Raw genomic sequence first — 21,315 nt, 5'->3', positions numbered from 1 at the left:
ACACCTTAAAATCCATCCTTTCTGGTCCTTATTCATTTCAGTATCCAGTAGTTCCTAGTATACCATTATTTTTAACATGCTGTATTGGCTTAGTCCAGGGCTCTTCAACCCTTCCCTTTTCTCATGCAGTATTGTCCTTCATCTGGTTTTTCATCTAGATTATTCCCCACTGATATAAGAGCTGATCTAATTATTTAGAATATCCTTCCTTATCTGTAGAGATTTTGTTCATGGAAATTTAGATCTGAGCAGAAATCATCTCTCCATTGCATATAACTCCTAATTTTGCTAGTTTTCTCTTTTAGCACTAGTTAACTTGATAAATGTATTATTTGATTTTGAATAGTATATGAAAAATAACAAGTAAATTAATGTCTTCTTGTATTGAATTGAACCACCCTGGAGCAGCTGAGAAAGATTGTGTATCATTGTATTGTCTACATTTATTGAATAATAGTTATAGGATATGCTTTATTACATTGAAGCAAACTATATTAAGTGAATATTGGGGTTGTAAAGACAGGGAGTCAGAAGACAGAAAATGCTTAATCCAGAGGGGCTACAGGTCTGTTACTTCCCCAATTTTATATAGCCAGATTTATGGACTAAATACAGTCAGTCAGAAAGTCTGAGGCTGAATCAATGCAATATTCACAGATTAATCTAAGATGCATAGACTGCATTGATAAGCAAGTGAACAGACATTCACTTTTGATCCAGAAATGCAGCCACATGCCTGCAGTGGCCCAGGCCAGAACACAGGGGGTGCTAGAGCATGCTTCCCTGCTCAGCTGGAGCAGAAAGCTTGGGGCCAAGACTAGCCTGCACCCCTCTGGGATTTGCAGGATAGATGCAAAGCATCCTGGGATGCTGAGGGACTGTGAGTTAAACTTGAATCTGAGGAAGATCTAGGACAGAAGTTCAATAAACTGATTTAACCTAAATCAATTAAGTCTGATGCTACATCCATACAGGTTTATCTTTAACTGGTTTTGGCCATTTTGAAAGCGGTTTATATGCATTGAACTTTTGTTATGTTACAGATTTGAAACAGTTTCTGATCACTTATACTGGTTTATGTATAATTTCTGTCCTTAGCCTGAACTCAAGCCATTTTCAATTTTAGAATTTATTGATTTATTTTCTGATGTCTGCCTAGATGATGGTTGTCACACAGCCTTAATTGATCACCTTTCTGAGTCAGCATTAAAATATAATCTTGAACCCAGTGTTAGATACATGGAGCATGTCTACCCATGCAATTAATGCACCTGAATTTTCTGCAGAAAAAATTCAGTCACATTAAACTGTGCCCCAGCATGCATCTGAATGTGTGCCAGTTGGGAGCAAATTTGTTCCTGACAGGAGCATTTCAGTCCAGGGCTGCCTCTGCCCTGCTCTGCCCCCTGCAGCAGCCAGGGGGAGCTCCCAGTTCCCCAGGGTGCCATCCCCAGTATGACAGGGGGCACAGGGGCTGGTCCCAATCTCCACGGGACAGGGGAGAGCTGTCATGGCTGCCGGGCAGCTGCCTCCCAGCCACATGGGGAGTTTATAGATGTGCTTGGGAATGCAGGGTGTGATAATTAGAGCGGCTCTAAGAACCACTCTAATTAAAGCACCCAGAGTGTCATGTGTATCAGTGTCCCTATGCTGAAAAATTGTGGTGGGGGTGCTTTAATTAAAGCTTGTTGAATGAGCTTTAGTTAAAGTTCCCCCGCCACCATTTTTCAGCACCATTTTCCAGCTGATGCACATGATGCTGGAGTCTGCTGGAGTACGGTAATTACTACACTCCAGCAGACTTGATTAATCAATTAATCGACTGTGCTCTGATGCATTGTAAGTGCAGCACATCAAAGCAGCCTCTCTGCATGTGTATAGGCACCCATGGAGACTGGGACCTGTCCATCCCAATCTCCATGTGGCTAGGAGGCAGCTGCCTGGCAGTCGGGACAGCTCTCCCCATCCTGCAAGATTGGGATGGGTCCTTATCTCCACATGGCTAGCAGGCAAGAACTATTTCAAATGAAATTGCAACATATAGCACATATGCAAAGAATCAATGATCTAATTTTCCCTCCGATATCATTTCTAACATTTATGTTGTAGTTCAAAAAAAGAGCAAAATCTTTTAGACTGACATCTGAATATTAAATTTCCCTATTTGTCAAATACATTACAATTGCAGTAAAATATATCTCAGCAGTAGATCTGAGAACCCATTTTCTAACTACTTATCCATATTCATCCTGAGCAAGTAATGATGCTTCCCACAAGTTGTCCTTGTTCTTAATGCAATCAATGTATTGTATAAGAGCAAGTGTTTTATTTAGATGTCATTTATGATTGAGTGGCATTAGGTAAGAGTAATATAATATTTTTAGGCTTTTGTACTTGTTCAAAAGTTGGATATTTCTGTAGAAATTCCTGTGTTTAGTGAAGTAAGATTTAATTTATAGAAAAAAAAAAACACTTATTTTTATAGTACGTATTTGGTCTTCTTAAAATAAATCTTGCTTAGAAACATTAACCTGCTTTCCTGGCAACTATATAGAGTGCTAAAAGAAATTGCTGGTATTTTCCACAAAGTAGAAATTCTCACCCTCTCTTTTTACCTTGCCAAATTGCTTGCATTTTCTCTTACACATCCTCTTTACATTGTTCCAACAACTTCAATTAAGTTGTGCTTGGAATTCAGTCAGTTTCTATGACTCTAAGGTGAGAGATTTGGAAGAAAAATACCAAGCTGTGAGTTCTTCTAAAACCAGTCTGTGAACAAAAAATTATTTTCTAACTATTAAGACATTAGAGCTGAGCAGGAAACTTTTTCCATCCCATGAAATCATCTGAGATTGCCAAATTGTTTCTGTTCCTCACTGGGGTAAACCAAAACTTTTCAAAGCCAGAAGAGGGGGCAATGAGTACTTATCTAGCTCAGGTTAGCCCAATGGGTAAGTTACTCACTTGAGTAGAGGGACGACCTAGGTTCAAGTCCAGACATAGACTGGTGCACCAGTCATGTCTTAGCTGAGTATCCTTTTGAGTATTTTTTGTATGAGGTTCTTTTCAGTTAAACTGTTCTACTCTGTATAAATTAAAAAACATTCATTGGCATGGGGACTTGAACTTGCATCTCCCACATTTCAAATGGGTGTCTTAGCCAGTGGATTATAGAGAGTCTCTTTCTCTGATCCTGTCTCACACACTCTCATTTTTACTGTACTTTCTATGCTTGCCAGAATGGACAAATACACTCCTGCAAAAAGTTTCAGTTTCTACAAATGGCTTTTTTCTGACAAAAAAATGTTTAGTTGGAAAATTCCCAATAATCTCTTTTTTTAAAAAGTACCATTTATAACTGAATTTCCCCCCTGAAAAATTCAGGATGAGGGCAGAACTTATAATGATTACACAGTCTCAGAACTGTTCAGGCACAAGTGAGCTTCTCCACCACCTCAGTTTTCCACCACCTTGTGTTGACTGAGAGTCTAATTATGCAAAAGGCATCTGAGGCTTTCCAAACCATACAGATTCAGAAAAGTTGCTGGTTCAGCAGCAGGCTAATTTATCCATGACTGCCCTGCTGCAGAAAGCCAAAATAAATAAAGCAAGTTTACTTCTTGCATGTGATTGGAGGACTGCATAGGGCACTAAAGACTTCATGAAAATAAGCATCCATCTCCCACACCATGCTTCTCCATTTTTTCTAAACTTCTCTCTACATTCTGTACATCCAAAGCAGTAAGGATGAATTCAGAGAGAGTGCATTTAATTTAAAAGAAAAAAACAACAAAGGCAAGGAAGGTATTTTCTCATTATCATCACCAAATCAGGAAGGAGTAGGCTTTTGTTCTGCTAGCAATTAACATTTGAGCTCCCCTATGTTTATCAGGTTAATTCCAGAACCTGCCTTTGCTCACATTTCTGACGCTTATTTCTGAAGTAGAGGGTGAAGGATTTGCTAGTTAGTCCTTTTCTTTCTGGCAGAACAGAACTTTCAGTTGTCTGACATATCATCACTTAGGAGAAAACATAGCCTTCAGATTAGGACTCTACAGGATACAGTGGATGTGTCTACACAGGCAATTGATGCAGGAGCAATTTACTCACATGAGTAAACTACTCATGAATAAATACTCCTGGGCAGGTATCTACACATGCAGGGAAGTGGGAGCAGATTTGCTGCTAATAGCAGCAAACTTCTTCTGTTTCCTGAGGCCCTGCTGTGGGCCCCTGCCACCACCACAGGGAGCTCTAGGCTCCCCCTGGGTGCTAGCCCAGGTGCTGGTTGGGAGCACTGGGCCAGGAGACAACTGTCTCCTGGCTAGGGATGGGACATCACACCCTGCCCCTGGGGACTGCCAAGGCAGGGGGACAATGTCCCCCTGCCCTGGCAGCAGGGAGCTCCTGGCCATGGCTGTCCAGTCAGGGGCAGGGGACTTGGAAAGAGCTGTAGGTGAGGGGAAGCTCTCAGCTCTCTGCCTTTATCCGCCAGTGGACACCTAGCAGTTAGCTCTCTGCCATCTGCCCCACAGGTGAATTGGGGCAGGTGTCACAGGCCAGCTGGGCACTGTGAGTGTATCAGTTTTATCACAGGCAAACTGGGATGTTTAATTCAGTTTCAGATCGAGGAGGCAAAGTTAGGAGTGAAATAAAGGCAAATTTATTATAGCTTACACACACAACAGTTAACAGAAAGATAAATGTGATAAGCAGATAATGCAGTATTAAAGAGCTAATAGTAAATAATAATAACAGATAATAACAACAGATAGATCAATTCTGTCGCAGGCCAACTGGGCACTGCAAGGGTATTAGCCACTAGGCTGTTCAAAACAACAGATAGACAGACATGGGTTGGCAACTTATCGATAGTCCCTCCAGGCCAGGTACGCATCAAGTCATTCCAGTGAAGTCAGGTGTCCCCAATTGACGCTGTCAGAGGGGTTACCAGGGAAGATCCCTTGATCAGGATCCGATCCTCACTCACACCGGGAGTTCGGGGTCTGGGCGTGGAACAGCAGTGACCATTCTGTTCTCTCCTTCCTGCTGGTCACCTGACACATGCACTTTATATACCTAGTCTTATGCTAATCTATTGGCTTTAGAGCCACTCACAATGGTAACCTATAGCTGTTACCCTGTGGGATTGAAATGTGTTAATAATTATCATAAAAGTTTCTACCCAAACTCAGGTTTATCCAATAAGAAAATTATGATGCAGCACCTTTAGGTTTGAAATTGACATTGCTCTGCCTAAGCCCTAACCCCGTTTAGGTTTCATTTGAATATGCTTTCTTGGGACGTGCTTTCCTGGAATGTGTTGGGTGTGCCAGGCAGTTGGATCCAGTTTTTTATCACTAAAGCTGAATCCTGAGCAGAAACCATTAGGTCAGCTAATCTCACAGCTACCGCTTAACCTATGGGGCCCAGTCAGTTTCACGAACAGTTAATTTATCATTTTGGTTAAACTTATGATAGACAAGTTACATTTGCGGTTTACAAACTTACAAGCTTTATATTAACTATATTACCTGTTTAGGCAAAATACCAAATGCCTCCAAAAAGCACATATTTATTGCTTATTAATCCCTCTGGTTCTGGCCATTACAGGCAGGGGGCTAGGGCCTACCCCATCCCTGCAGATCTTTCTAAACCCTGTGCCTCAATCATCTCATCTGGGCATGGGGCTGGGACCTGCCTCTAACTGGGATAGTTCCCAGCCTCTGCTTTGCAGTAGCAGGGTAGATGCTGGAGTGCCTGTACCCTGCTCAGCTCTGCAATCCCCATCCTGTTCCCCACCCAGATCTGCAGTCATGGGACTGGGCAGGGAACAGGCTCCCCAGCCCCCACCAGCAGGGAGCTCCCAGCACCAACTCTGTGACCACGGAACCAGTGCTGGGAGATCTCCTAGATGGGTATTGCCCACCACTGGCCCCAAGGTTGCAGAGCTGGTGCTGGGAAATAAGGATCTCCCAGCCCCACACTCCCCAATCACAATGGCAAAGCAGGGGCTGGGGGATAAAGATCTCTCAGCCCCCACTCCTCGATCACAGTCTTGGAGTGGTGGGCTTGGAGTTTCCTGCCATCAGGGCAGGGGGACATACTCCACTACCCAGGCTCTGGTGGTAGAGCCTGCCCCAGCAGCAGGCAGCTTCTGGGAGCAGGAAGCAATCTTCCACTTTCTGGTAGCCAGCTGCCTGGGAGCAGATTTGCTCCTAGTCAGGCACCTGCATGAGCACTACGGCACAGTAAGTCACAAGTAAATTTGATTCTTGCATTTGCAGGTAGTAAATTTACTCATGATTAGTGAGGTTTAGTGTGCAGTAAGTGTGTGCGTGTGTAGACACACACTTACTGCATAGTAAACTACACTACTGCACAGTAAAGCATCTCATGTAGATGCACCAATTGTTTATGCTCTTTACCACATTTATACTACATCAGCCTGCTCTCAGGACTGATGCCATGAAAATGCACCTCATCCATCCACTCCCACTCTGCCCATGCAGCATACTGAAAAATGTCATGTGGCTTCCATTAGAACAGTACTGGCTATGCCCAGTACCACTCAAATTAACACTCTTGAGCCTGAGAGCAGCCAAAAACTGGTCTTGCTAAAAAGTGGCTACATGACTTTTTTTTCCCTTGGCATTTAGTGTATTCAGAGGGAAGTGAATGGGCAGAGTGAGCTTTTTGGATGGCTCTAACTAGCATGGTTTAACAGACTATAGACATGTCCTCCCAGTACTTTTCTGAGCTTGTTTCCAGGATGTTGCTGCCTCTTTTGCAGTCTTATCTGAATGTGTTTATATTATTTATTTTAGAGGATTTACTGTCTACTTTACAAGAGCATATAAAGGTTAATTAGCTAAATGTTTATATATTACTTTGAATATGTAAATCAATATACAGTGATGATTTGCATTTGTAAGGGAACATCCCCATGTAGTAATATTGAAGACATTAGTGTCATAATAATGTATCCATATATATATATATGTGTGTGTGTGTGTGTGTGTATATATATATATATATATATATATATATATATATATATATATATATATATCTTGTACTTAAAAGGTTTGGGATTTTTTTTAACTTTGGATATTTTTTCTGCTTTTTAATTAAGAGTCATTACAGTTGCTTAGTGAGAAATGGTCATTACATTCATTTAATGACTCTGAATTTTTTTGAAGCTTTAGGTACTTTCCCATGTTTATCAATATACTATGCATCATAAAGGACAAATAAATCACTTTAGCATGCAAAAGAAATAAAATATTCTCCATTTGTGTAGAATCTTGCTATGGGCATATCTTTTAAGATTCAGTGGCTCTATCTATAGCTTATCTGAACTGACCTCTTCCTATGCACGAGCCTTTGTAGAGTGTATCTTCTAATTCAAGAATAAGATGTTGAATTCAATGGTGTTCACTTACATAGTGACAGAGTAAGTCACTATGTCCCTCCACTGCAGGAATTACTAGTATAATTGAACAGTATGTGTTATGCAGGAGGATCATAATGGATTTTTCTTGCTTTTAACTTTTATGAGCCTATCAAAACTATTGAGTCTTTAAACTTTGTAATGAAAATGTCATGGGACAAAGACTTCCGTGTTAAATTTCAAATACAACCTATCTCCAGTTAGAGCAAAAATGCCAGGAAAATAATACAGTCAATCCCTGCTTAACGCTGTTTTGCTTAGTGCTATTTTGCTATAACGCTCATTTTAAATAGGTACCTGCTTTCACTTAGCACTCAGTGAGTTTCACTATAACGCTTGCAGTCACAATCTTGGATCATTAAAAACAATTGCGGTCACCATCTCGGGTCTTCAAATACTTTTGGTTTTGCTTAACGCTCATTTCACTTAACACTTGGCTTTCCAGGAACCAGTTAAGAGCACAAAGTGGGGGTTGCCTGTATTGGTGATCAGTATTTTGCTACTTCTCTTTCTAAAATTTGGGGGCACTAGGAAATTCAAAGCCATATAAGAAAAGTAACAGAATAAAAAATTATCTGAATGCACTGACAGGGGTGTCAAAGATCTTTCCTGTGTTTGACCATAGAATACAATGCAGTTCCTTTCTTAGTTAGGAACATTACTTAATCTGAGCAAATTATTGCTGTCCTGACCTAATGTGTTCAAGTAAGGCCATGGATAAGCAATACATTTGTGTTGGGGAAAAATGCCTTTTTCCTGGCACAAAAAAGCATACACACAGCATTCAAGCAGTTTGTAGTAGAAAAACCCTAGTGAGTTCACCACAAACTGTTCGCTCTTTAAATAGCAGCTTCAGTTTTCTAGCACCACGTATAATACCTGTTCAGTTATATGTGGCCTAGTCGGGGCCTCTTGGACCGCTTGTATCCCATAGTCTTCCACTCTACCTCCTCCCAACCCAAAGTAGAGGGAGAGTGGCTAGCTCCCTTATAGCCTACCCAGTGGTGGGCAGCCTATAGTTGCTCTTTTGCAGTAGCTGCTTTAGCAGCACTAGGACTCGACCCATTAGAAGTTATCCATAAGTGATCTAACTAGACAAGATTGTTCACTGATATTTTCAGTAGGCTTGAATCTAAAACCAATCTTTCTTTCATTTAGGGGTGCTACGTCCATTGTCTACAGATGCAGGCAGAAAGGAACCCAGAAGCCCTATGCTGTCAAAATGTTGAAGAAAACTGTAAGTTTGTATTTTGTACTTGTTTTTTGACAAACTAAATTAGTTCTTCAATGATTGTGGGAGGCATCAGTTAATCAAAATCGGGGGGCAGGGGGGCAGTGAGTTGCAGCTGAGTGAAATGTTTTGGATTTTTTTTCTGAAAAATGCAAATTTAGATCAATCAAAATATTTTAGGAATTTGTGTCAATTTTTGACAAATTGTTCTGTAAAGAAAAAACCTTCATGTGTGCCATCTCTTTCAGAAATCTTTTAATTTCAGTATTTTGAGATAAAGTGTTTTGATTTTTCTTTTAGGGATTTACTCCTGTTTTACTAAAAAAAAAAAACTTTTAAAGAAGTTCAACTGAAACTAAACAGTTCATCTGCCCTGCTTTTTTTTTTTAAGGACAGCAAATGAACTAAAAAGACAATTATTCACATAGCTCTGCATGGAATACTTCTATGAGGTGCCTGTAAGCTTGTTGTGAAGTGGATCATGAAAAATATGGGCAGAACTTACAAAAGGGAGACTAGTAGGAGCTCAAAGAAAGGAAGAAAATGGTGTGAGGCCAAGAGGAGGACAAAGACATTCTTGACTGGAGAAACAGAAAAAGCTGAAGGAAGACTGGCTGATAAGAGTGCATGGGCATGAGCACTATTTATTAATTACTTTTATTAATATTCTTCCATAAAGTTCATGAGTGTATGTGTAGCAGCTGCATGGGTGTAAAGATGTCTAAATTAAGTGATGTATCAGTGCAAAATATAATGGACAGGTCCACAACCCATAAAAAGTTGGCACTAACTTACCATATCTGAAATGAGCTGGCATAGATATCTAACTAGTGGTGCTTCTTCTAAATGTATTTGGCATATTGGCAGGGGGCTAAAGGTAGTATGTGAAGAGCTAGCATTGCTTCTGCCTGTGCTGTAGAAAAGAGAAAACTTTGGTTTTGATTTCTAACAGTGCAATTCCTTACACTCAAACAGTCCCTTAACATTTTTTAAATAAATAATTCCTTATTTAAATTGTATATGATTTTTACTTTGAAATTCATGAAGAAAAATTGTATGATTTTTTTTAGTATCATTTTGTCAAGAGGCAGGTTAATATTATGTACCATCTACTTGTGACTACTAGTAGGCTCAGATTTACATATTGTACCAGGTACTCAGTGTTGAATTATTTTTAAAGGTAAAATTTGAGGAAGAAATAACAAAAGGGTGAATTGAAGAGTATGATTACATAAATCTGTGCACGGCAGTGATGGCTAGATTACAGTGCAGCCTTGATTATCTGAATATTATGGTTAGCACTTAAGTCAAGCTTATGTAACTGAGGGAATTTTCAATGTTATTAATAGAGTTTAAAGACACGATTCTGTAACTAAGAACAGGTGGTGAATGTTTAGCATCTCCAGTAATATAATCTGATGGACTGTACCTGGGGTTGGGAGCCAAGTGATCCTCAGTTCCATTCCTGGCTCTTCTACTGGTTCCTGTATTCCATGGATCTATTTGCTTAGGGCCACATCCAGCTTAGTTTTGTAGGCACCTCCAGCTTAGGCTTCAGCATGCCTAAAAATAAGTGCCTTACCCAGGAGGTTAGGCAGCTAGGGTCTCTGTACAATGAATGAGTATAGTAGGCCCTTCAAAAAGCAATTCATAGCCCTTTAGCAGTAAGCAAGGATATACTTAGAACTTCCTAATAGAAAACAGGGATGTTTATGAAGTATTCCTCACCTTGAAGCTTAGGCACTCAATTCGGGGATGCAGATTAGGGCTAGGGACAGACATTACACATACACCAGTTTAAGTGATCAGAAACTGGTTTAAACCTGTAACAGAACCGATGTTCAGTGCACATAAACCAGTATGAAAATAGCTGAAACCGGTTTGAAATAAACCTGCTTGAGTATAGTATCAGACTTAACTGATTTGGGTCAAACTGCTTTATGCAATGTCTGTCCCAGACCCCTTGCTGGTTTAAGTTAAACCAGACTTCCCCAGCATCCTGGCATGCTCTCTGGGCTGGGCAGGGCTCTCTGCTCCAGAGAGCTGGGCTGGCCCCTCCCCCCTGCTCCCTGGCTGGAGCTCTGGCAGAGACTGCAGGCTGCTTCCTCTATCTCCCTCACCACTCCCTGCTAAGCAGGGATCCCTTGCCCCCTCTGCTTTACACAGACACCTCTTAGCATTAGCTAGCAGACCACATACTTGCTACAGTCCATGCTGTGGCAGATGGGACAAAGGCAGAATCAACAGGTAGTTGGTAATGTCTCTCTGTTGTTGTCTTAATGATGGGATAAACACTGAGTTAGGAGTGATAAACACTGTGTTATCAATTCCTTGCTGGGCTGGTCAGAAGGGGAGTGGAACCCCTCCATAATCTGAGTGTCCTGTCCTGGCCACACCCCCTCAGCTCAGCATTATGGAAGGAAAGGGAGGGCTGCTGTAGCGCCCCCCTGGCTTCTAGCCTGAGCCCCTGGAGGCATGTGCCTCCATGTCTGGGATGTCTGTACAGCTACAAACTGATTTAGCCTAGACAGGTTAAACTAACCTGCAAAGATTGAATCAATTCAGGCTGAGGCTTTTAGAATGTCTGTCCCTGGCCCTGATGCCTATCTCCATTCAGGATACAAAGCCATTTCCTCATCCTATGAGGGATGGTGCATAAGGTTTCTTTAGAGGGTCTGGCTCTTCTGCTCTGGATCATACTGTTGTGGAAACACACGCAGCATACTTTTGGGTCAGGTCAGCAGAAGCTTTTATTTAAAAGAAACTACAGCTGTAGGGGGGATTCCAAAGTGACATGGATTTTCCAAGCACTTGGAAGGGGTCCCCCCCCAAGAGCAAAATCAGGAGGCTTATATACTTTTTAACAGTTGCTTACAACTCACGTGATCATATAGTGAAATTAGCATGAAAAGCGGCTATAATATTACTTCATTATTTCTTTGCTGTAATCAGGATGGGAACTAATGGGGGAGGCGAGGTTAGTTCACAAACCCCCTTTTTGCACCTGGAAATCAGATTTATACATACTTTTTTGCTATCTTCAAGGCCGCGGTGAGCAAAGCAGTTGCAGAGGAGTTACAAAGAACAAACACTTTTTCTTATTTGTTCTACTATACAGAGCCAGCAATTCTCCACAAAGCGGTTATGTCATCTTGTAACTAAAATAATCAAAGTTTAAGGCATATATATTTTTTGATTCCACAGTCCCCCCTTTGAGACTATTTAGTCTCACTTTAGCCTTAAACTTCCATTCTCATGAGCCCCTCTATTTCATCATGCAGCCTTTTATGTTTTCTTTCAATCTGCTCACACTTTTGTAACACCATTATTCTAGACTCTGCTGTGGGTTTTCTTGTCTTGCTAAAGCTTCTCCTGCTGGCTTTTATGCAGCAGAGGATCAGTTGCACTAAGACATAAAACATTATCAGAACTATCAAGACAAACAATATTTCATACAGGATTTTCTTGCCAAGGGCCCCGAAATCTGGGAGCCAGGAGGTTAGCCAAGACCACATTTTTTCTAGACCCCAGTCAGTATTTTCTGAGGCCACTTGATGTAAGACCCTTAACTGATTTCGGATTTTGCAAATGTTAGTTTCGATTCGCATGTCCTGATTGACATAGACACAACAGGTGGAGTTTATTAAGGCACATACTCCTCCCTGGGATACCAACAGGTAATCTAGGGCTATGCGGTGTTGTATAGTTATTTGTGAGATCTGGGAGATCTCTTCTTGCAGAGCCTGAATTGCATCCGCAGTGGCATTTCCCATAGCTTTCATTGTGGCTGAAATGTTAATTATGGCTAGTTCTAATTTTCTTATTTTAAGCCACGGTATGAAGGTTTTCACAAATTGATGGAACCCTGTGTTTCTGGTAGCTAAGGGGTTAACCGCCCTTTTCATGTGATGATTGACATTTTTTATTTGTTTCAGATATATTGCACTATGCATTTCAAAACCAGGGATAACACGTCCAAGAGTGCATGCCCCCACCCAATTCCAGGGCAAGATTTTATGAGCCCTGTTTCCGCAGAGCCAGTAAAAGCCTGGGGCAGAAAGGGTACTCAAATCTCGACAGGTGTTGTGCCATATTTGGCACTTTCGATTGATATGCATCGTATAGGACGGACCACGTTTAGCTGCTATCCTGCTGGACCGAGATATATTACAAGAAGTAAAATTGGAGTCAATGTAAAATTCCGATCTGTTTGCAATGAGAGCAACATGAGGTTCCTTAGAAAAGTTGTAGACCATGAATCCTGTACAATTGAGAGAGGGTACGTTACCCAACAGGATTCCACTGGTGTTACTAGGGCTATAATCTAGAGTAGTTAGGCAATGAGGGTAGTGTCCTACAGGTGTGGCTTTATTATAAGCTCCGGTGTTGTTGGATCTGTAACAGAAAGGCGCCTCTACTCTTGGGGAGATTATCCAGTTAGCAGGGGCGGCCCTCCATTCTTTAGGAGCGGACCGATTGGCAGCTAACGAGTAGTGTCTAACGAAGCCGCCGTTTATTGTTCCCCATTGCTGGAGGGATATTGGTACTCCGATCATTGGGATTTCTTGGTGTAGGTGCGCTGGGCTGTGAGAGCATATCCAGCAGTCACTTTTATTTCCAGCTTGAGCCACCGTACGGGAGATTTGTAAGTACAAATTTTTTTCCCACCCCCCTTGGGTGATACTGAGATACCCAAGTGTGATATATAAGGATATTAGTGCCATTTTTAGATACAGGAGGGACAAAGAATCTTAACAATAAACATAACCAGCACCAGTAAGAAAAAGAACACTACCAGCCAAACCCAGGATGGCAGCCAAAGTTTTTCTTCGTCCTCTGGGTTTAAGTTACCTAAAGGACTGATAATGTTGGCTCTTGGTCTTGATTGAGGTGGTGATCTTTCGAATGGGAGCATTCACTTTCTCCGAGGCCGAAGATGATATCTTCGTTCTTCAACTGATGAAACCAGCTGGGCTAAGGTGTTGGGTTCAGGGGAGAGGTTACTAGCACTTGCACCCTGATGCTCCTCACTTGCCTGAGTGAGGTCCTGAGGGTCTTTGTCCTTGGCCTCAGGGAAAGATCCCAACCTTGGTTGGAATACAGCTGTTTCAGGGTCCAATGGAGGTGATACCTTCTTGCAGTGCGAGGCGTGAGTCCACGTTTGGTGACCTTGGCAACGAGCAGCAGAATTAGCGGTCAGAAGAACCTGGAAAGGTTCTTTCCATCTGGGTTGAAGTGCGTTTTTTCGTTGATAGACCTTTACGTAGATCCAGTCCCCTGGTTCGAGGTTGTGACAGGGAACATCCGGTGGTTGAGGTAAGGCTTCTTGGACCTGTGAATGAACAGACCTGGCATACTTCATTAATGCCTTGCAATAATTTAGTACAGTTTCATCAGTTAATTGTAGGTCTGTTTGGTGTGGGGCAACAGGTGGTGTAGCTGGCATCCTCATGGGTCGTGCCATGAGTATTTTATAAGGGGTTAGGCCATGTTTTCTGTTAACAGTGTTTCTAATGTGCATAAGAGCAATGGGCAGCGCATCAGGCCATTTGAGGCCTGTTTCAGCATAAATCTTCGAAATGCACGTTTTTAAATCAGAGTTTTTATGTTCTACAGCACTACTTGATTGTGGATGATAACTACAGTGTAGGTGTTGCTGTATGTTGAGTGCTTGGCAGATGTTTTTTACTATCTGTCCTGTGAAATGGGTGCCGCAGTCACTATCTATTGTGAGGGGCAATCCAAATCTAGGGATGAATTCTTTGAGCAATTTTTTTGCTACAGTGATGGAATCAGCATGTACTCATGGGTAGGCTTCCACCCATCCAGAGAACACATCAATAATAACAAGAATGTACTCATAAGAACAGCACTTAGGTAGCTAGCTGCACAAAATCAATTTGCAGATTTACAAACGGTCCCCATGGAGGGGGATGGGCTGAGGGTGTCGTTTTTACCCGTTGCCCAATGTTGTGAGCTAAGCAGATGGGACAGGAGCTATAGTACTGTTGTGCCATGGAAGGAAAATTTGGGGCAAACCAATTTCTTGGTACTGTAGCAATCATCCCCCCTTTGCTCGTATGGGCCACAGAGTGGGTTAAACGAGCAAGATGTGGCAAAAGCTCTCTAGGCGCCACGAGGCGGCTGTCCAGGGAGCGCCAGAGAGAGTCGGGGTGCAGTGAACATCCTGCACGCAGCCAGTCATTTATTTCCTTTTTTGGGGCCTGATTTTGAAGAAGGGCCAGACTTGAAAGGCTAGCCAAAGGAGACTGGTCTGCTGAAAAACAAACAAAAACAGAGTTAGGAGCCTGTGGGCCAGAAAGGGCCGCATTTCTGGCAGAACGGTCTGCCAGATCATTTCCTCGTGTGACATCATCAAAGGGTTTCTCATGAGCTTTACATTTAACAATAGCAATAGCAAGAGGCAATTGAACAGCTTCTAAGAGCGCTTTTACATAACAACCATGACTGATTTGGGTCCCTGATGAAGTGAGGAACCCTCTTTGTTTCCAGATTTGTCCAAAATCATGAACAACACCAAAAGCATACTTAGAGTCAGTATAAATGGTTGTGGTTTGATTTTTTGCAAGAATGCAAGCACATGTTAAAGCAATGAGTTCAGCAACTTGAGCAGAACGAGCTTGGGGTAAAGAATAGGCTTCCAAAACAGCATACTGAGTGCATACTGCATATCCCGCAACTGATTTGCCTGCATCATTTCTAAGACAGGAACCATCAACAAACAAAACAAGGTCAGAGTTCGGGATAGAAATGTCCTTGAGGTCAGTTCGAGGGGTTAACAATTGAGTTGTGATAGACAGGCAATCATGAGGCTCACCATCAGAGGCAATAGGCAGAAGTGACGCAGGATTTAGAATTGAACAGCGATTTAAGGTTACATTTGCAGCTGACAGTAGACGTTTCTCATATTTAGTAAGACGGGAATTGGAAATGTGCTGAGTTTTGACCTTGAGGAGAAGGGCCATCACAGCATGTGGAACTGCAACGGTTAAAGAGTATCCCAAAACTAGAGAATCTGCCTTTTCAACCAAGAAGGCAGCAGCTGCAACTGAACGGAGGCAAGGAGGAAGTCCCGCAGCTACAGGATCAAGGGCAGAGCTGTAATATGCAATTGGGCGATGCTTTTCACCATGCAGCTGAGTGAGTACTCCTAAAGCGATTCCTTCCCATTCATGACAAAACAAGGTAAAGGGTTTCTTATAATTAGGAAGTTCAAGAGCGGGAGCAAGAGTGAGGGCTTGCTTAAGGGCCACAAATGCTTGTTCAGCTTCAGGAGTCCAAGGGAGGAGTTCCGGGGTGGTATCATGAGTGAATGCTTGCAAGGGTTTTGCAAAAGCAGCATAACCCAGGATCCACTGTCTACAATAACCCGTTGCACCTAAGAAGCCCCTCATCTGTTTTCTAGTCATAGGTTTGGGAATGTTGAGGATAGCTTCAACTCTACTAGGGGAAAGGTGTCGTTCTCCTGCTGAGATATCATGCCCTAAATAACGTACCTTAGACTTGCAGAGCTGCAATTTAGATTTTGAGGCCTTGTGGCCTTTCTGAGCTAAAGCTGTGAGGAGTGTCTAAGTATCTTGCTTACAGGCCTCCAAAGTGGGTGAGGCTAACAATAGATCATCAACGTACTGAACAAGGGTGGACCCCCCTTTGAACATGATAGGATTCAAATCCTTTTTTAGGATCTGGGAAAACAGGGTTGGGGGCTCTGTATATCCCTGAGGGAGTTTTGTCCAGGTATATTGAAATCCCTGATAAGTAAATGCAAACAGATACTGGCTATCCTTATGAATGGGGATAGAGAAAAAAGCTGAACAAAGGTCCACTACTGTGAAATATGTAGCATCTGAAGGGATATAGGAAAGAATAGTGGCAGGGTTAGGGACCACGGGGAAAGCGGGTAAAACAGCGGCATTTATAGCTCAAAGATCTTGTATAAAGTGATATGTATCTTTATCAGGTTTTTTGACAGGTAGGATAGGTGTGTTGCAAGGGGAGCGTATTGGGACAATAATCCCTTGCTCGAGGAGTGAGGAAACGACAGGCTTGATCCCTTCCTCAGCTTCCTTTGAGATGGGGTACTGTGGGACACGAGGAAGTGGCTTGGCAGGGTTCAAGATGATATGCACTGGTTCAGCACTCAGCATGTGCCCCACTTCATTTGCATGGGTGGGCCACAGCTGTGGAGGTATTCGTGCCAACAGTTCCTCTTGTAAGTAGGAAGTGTTAGGATCAGAGAGTACTCCTGGATTAGCAAAGCCACAAGCTCGGTTTCCCTATGTTTCGGTACTTTAAGGTAAACACCATCTGGGCTACAATAAATCACGCATCCCAGTTTATACAGCAAATCCTTATCAAGAAGGTTGACAGGTGCACAGGGGCTAAGAAGAAAGGCATGATTTTCAGACAAAGGGCCAATAGAGATGGAGACATGTTCAGAGACGGGATGTGGGATAGGTTGTTTGCCTATATCGACAGCATTTATAGTTTTAGGAGACTAAGGTAGAAAAGGAAACTCAGCAGCCTTTAGCGTGGAGCGGGACGCTCCGGTGTTGACAAGACAGGAGACAGGTTTACCAGAAATAAGGCATTCAACAAACGGACCAGATTGGTCAGTAGCAAGCAAAGGAGCGATGATGTCATTGTCCCTCAGGCTGTCCTATATAACACTTGGAAAATTGACAGGAAGTGGAGGTGGGGGCTGGGGTCTGGGTCCTTGGCCGGGGCGGTTGGGGCATTCTGATTTCCAATGTCCTTTTTGCTTGCAATAATGACATTGGTTTCCATAGCCTGGGTTTTGTGGGCTCAAGGATTTATCTCTTCCCCTGAATCTATCCGGGCCTCCCCTTCCCCGTCCTCATTCCCTTCCTCTACCTGGACCCTGTAACTTAGAAATCTGTAAGGCCATTAACTTAAACTCGGCATTGTTTTTCGACCGTTTCAATTTGTTATGAAAATGGTTAGCCGCAGCAAGGGCTTCGGTCAAATCTTTAGTTTCCCAGCCAATAATTATTGTTTGAATTTTTTTTAGCAATTTTAGGGTTAAGTCCCTGGACGAATGCTGCCACTATTGCTTGTTTAGCATTTTCGACTGGGTTATCCATTTCTGAGTATCGTTTAAATGCCTGTTTGAGATGTTCTAAATAGTCACTGGGGTGTTCATTTTTGTTTTGTTTATAGGTATTTATTTTGGTCCAGTCTGCCTTTTTTGGGCAAATTGTGAGAACTGCCTGAACCAAAGCATTTTTCTTGTCAATAAAGTCTTGGCCAATCCTTGGGTTTTGATCTGGCCAAGTACAGGCAGTGTACAGACGTAGCATAGTTTTCTTGGGCAAAATCAATCGCATGAGCTGATTAATGTCAGCCCATGTTGGATTATAACAATTTATAACATTCTGTAATTTTTTTTTGAAATTTTTTTGGGTCTTCCCTGATTTTGGGGAATTTTTGAGTTAAATTGTAGAGATCACCTGGAGTTCAGGGTGCATGCACAGTTATTATATATTGTCCATCGGTGCTAATGCCTGGCATTTGTCTTAGGGGGTAAACTTGTGCAGTTTGGGATCTAAGATTGATGGGAGATCTTTCCATGCCTATTCCCATTCTTTTAAATACACCTGTGGTGGGTTGTGACCCAGGAGTAAATTGCCACACTGGTGATGATTGAGTGGCAGATATGGTGGATGAGTCCGGACTGTTAAGCTCCGTGGATGGATTTACTGAAGGAGCTTCAGCTAATGGGTTACTAGCCTGGGCTGCAGCCTGATGTTGAACCGGTTGTTGCTGATGTGGGAGTCTCAGGAGAGCAGGGTTCGAACAAAGGTCAAGGATATCCTCTGCTGTCTCCGGTGGTGGGAGCGCCCTGGGCAATGCTGGATATATCGGAGCGGTGGCCGGCGTGTAATTTGGGGGAGCAGCCAATTTCTCCCGAACAGCTTTTAACTGCTGTTTTAATTTTTTTTGAGAGTTTTTTAGGCTCCTAGTTTGAGATTTTGTCCGCCTTTTGGACATTTTATCATACCAATAAAAGAACGCGTCCCACTGGTTTTGTGGTGTTTTGGATCCACGGTACTCTAAAGCCCCTCTTAAGTGCACTATTTTATCCTGATTAAATGTTTTTTCCTGTGGAAAATGCTTCACAGGATCATCCCTAGTATATCAGTTTTACTTATCCAGGTATTTGTAAGCCTCGGGAGAATAGTGTGTGTACATAAAGTATGCCGGAGTTTCCTTAGGGGGGACAGGAACTTGTTTAGACTGACTTGTTCCCATTTTTAGTCACACAGGGAGACGTAGGAGAGGCTTAATTAGGATGTCTGGGCCGCTCAGTGCCTTGCCCCGCAGTTTTTCACCGCCCAGACAAAAGGCTTCTGATCCGACACCGGCTCATAAAATGGAAATGGGGAGGGAAACACAAGAGGGATCCTTTCACTCCTGCTCTCGGCAGAAGCTATTGGGACAAGGGGTTTGGAAAAGACAAAAATCACTTAGACGCCCTGTCCACTGGGTTACGAGGTTTCAGCTGGGCCCCCTTGCTTTCGACGCTACCTTTTTAGGCAGAATCGGGGCGGCTAGACCCAGCCTTAATTCCAGACCTGGTTGGTGCCTCATTTTTTTAAATGCACACACACACATTTACTTAATAGCCAGATAGAAAAAGACAAAATCACTCGGAAGCCCTGTCCACTGGGTCATGAGGTTTCAGTTGGGCCCCCTTGCTTTTACAACTGCCCTGTCAGGCAGAATTGGGGCAGCTGAACCCAACCGTAGTCTCAGACCTGGTCAGTGGCTCATATTTTTAAATATAAATACACGCACATTTATTTAGTTAGCCAGACCTCCTCCCCCACACCGCCTTAGTTAATTAACTACAAACCCGATGTGCTGTTGGATGAAGGTGTTTCAAACAGTTTTTTCTTAAATAAAACGTACGTTATCAGACACAAAATGGGATCCTTTATCAGATAGAAAATTTTAGCCGGCAGTAAGGTTTAGATTGACCTGTTTTAATAAGGTTTAGATCCAGTTACCACGGCCAAGTTGGGAGTCTACAGGCAGTCCTCCTCCGAAACCCCAATAGAGATTTTGAATTAGGTCTCTTACCTCTCAAGTTTGGTGCCTTGGGGTTCGGGGGCGGGGGGCAGTCTGCGTTTTTTTTTTCTCAGCCTGTGTTCTGGATCCGAGTCACGGCACCAGGAATTGTCGTGGAAACACACGCAGCATACTTTTGGGTCAGGTCAGCAGAAGCTTTTATTTAAAGAAACTACAGCTGTAGGGGGGATTCCAAAGTGACATGGATTTCCCAAGCACTTGGAAGGGGTCCCTCCCCAAGAGCAAAATCAGGAGGCTTATATACTTTTTAACAGTTGCTTACAACTCACGTGATCATATAGTGAAATTAGCATGAAAAGCGGCTATAATATTACTTCATTATTTCTTTGCTGTAATCAGGATGGGAACTAATGGGGGAGGCGAGGTTAGTTCACAAACCTCCTTCTTGCACCTGGAAATCAGATTTGTACATACTTTTTTGCTATCTTCAAGGCCGCGGTGAGCGAAGCAGTTGCAGAGGAGTTACAAAGAACAAACACTTTTTCTTATTTGTTCTACTATACAGAGCTAGCAATTCTTCACAAAGCGGTTATGTCATCTTATAACTAAAATAATCAAAGTTTAAGGCATATATTTTTTTTGATTCCACAATACTGATTACCAAATTTGGGGGCAGGAAGAAATTTTTCTCTTGGGTCAGATTGGCACAGACTGGGGGGATGAGTGGGTGTTTTCCTGGGTAAACAGTTATTTTTCTGGGATCTTATGAGCATATTCAACTACTGCACTGCTCTCATTACAGTGACAAGACATTGGCAGTGCCCTCATCTGCCCTGTTTTTAATTGTACTGTGTTAGAGTGATGTTGGGGTACTTAGTATTGTGCATGGTGGTTGTGTATGAGGGCTTGAAGTGACAGTTTAGGAGATTCCTGCCATAAATGATTGCCTTAAAATGTAAGAGACTGGAATTGAGGGGCAGAGAAACCTTACCAGCCCTATGTTCCTATGTTTCTAACTGCATCCAAGGATACAAAAATAATAGGACCAGAAGGAGAGCAAGCAGTAGGGAAATGTGTCTATAGCCAGTGACAAAGGGTTCCTGAGTTATAGTCTCAGCTGCTAGGATTGATTATATGTTTTATATTAGACAGTCATTGGCCAAGAAACAGAGAAATAACCCCAATAGCAAGGCGCATGACTCCCTCCTCCTAGGGTTACACTTCCTCTTGCTTGCTTTCCTTCTGGCCCTGTTACTGTTATATTCCTTTATGCCAAGAGTATCAAACATATGGTGTGCAGGCCAGATCGAGCACACAAAGCTATTCCCTGTAGCCCACAGAGCTCCTGGAAGACTAGGACATTCAAAAGCGTGGCTAGCAGGAGGCAGAGTCTTCTGCATGATCCAGGGCTTCAGGGCTCCACTGGGCATACTCGTTGGCAGCAGGGAGTTGAACATGGCCTGTGCCAACACAACCCCAATCACCCTGTGACCACTTGGCCTATCACCATTTGCTCCACTACTACTTGGCCCACTGCTTGTATCATTGGCTTTGTTGC

At 42.7% G+C, this 21,315-nt stretch overlaps 2 protein-coding genes across 2 annotated transcripts in view; one reads left to right on the top strand and one right to left on the bottom strand.

The window, feature by feature from the left end:
- Nucleotides 1-21,315, top strand: part of CAMK4 (calcium/calmodulin dependent protein kinase IV) — a 351,293-nt gene that overhangs the window by 125,967 nt on the left and 204,011 nt on the right. The window contains exon 2 of the mRNA XM_014600951.3: nucleotides 8,612-8,690. Coding sequence (XP_014456437.1) covers nucleotides 8,612-8,690 — 79 coding nt within the window. The remainder of the gene's footprint in view (nucleotides 1-8,611; nucleotides 8,691-21,315) is intronic.
- LOC132249568 (endogenous retrovirus group V member 2 Env polyprotein-like) lies at nucleotides 11,417-19,826 on the bottom strand. Its single transcript, XM_059724950.1, has 2 exons — nucleotides 19,809-19,826; nucleotides 11,417-14,016 (listed from the first exon to the last, which is right to left on the bottom strand). The coding sequence occupies exon 2, from the start codon at nucleotides 13,406-13,408 to the stop codon at nucleotides 11,924-11,926; it is 1,485 nt and encodes a 494-aa protein (XP_059580933.1). The 5' UTR covers nucleotides 13,409-14,016; nucleotides 19,809-19,826; the 3' UTR covers nucleotides 11,417-11,923.

The sequence above is a fragment of the Alligator mississippiensis genome, chromosome 3 (assembly GCF_030867095.1).
Source record: "Alligator mississippiensis isolate rAllMis1 chromosome 3, rAllMis1, whole genome shotgun sequence".
Taxonomy (NCBI): Eukaryota; Metazoa; Chordata; order Crocodylia; family Alligatoridae; genus Alligator; species Alligator mississippiensis.
The sequence above is the reverse complement of the archived record's forward strand: the minus strand, read 5'-3'. Positions and strand labels throughout refer to the sequence as shown.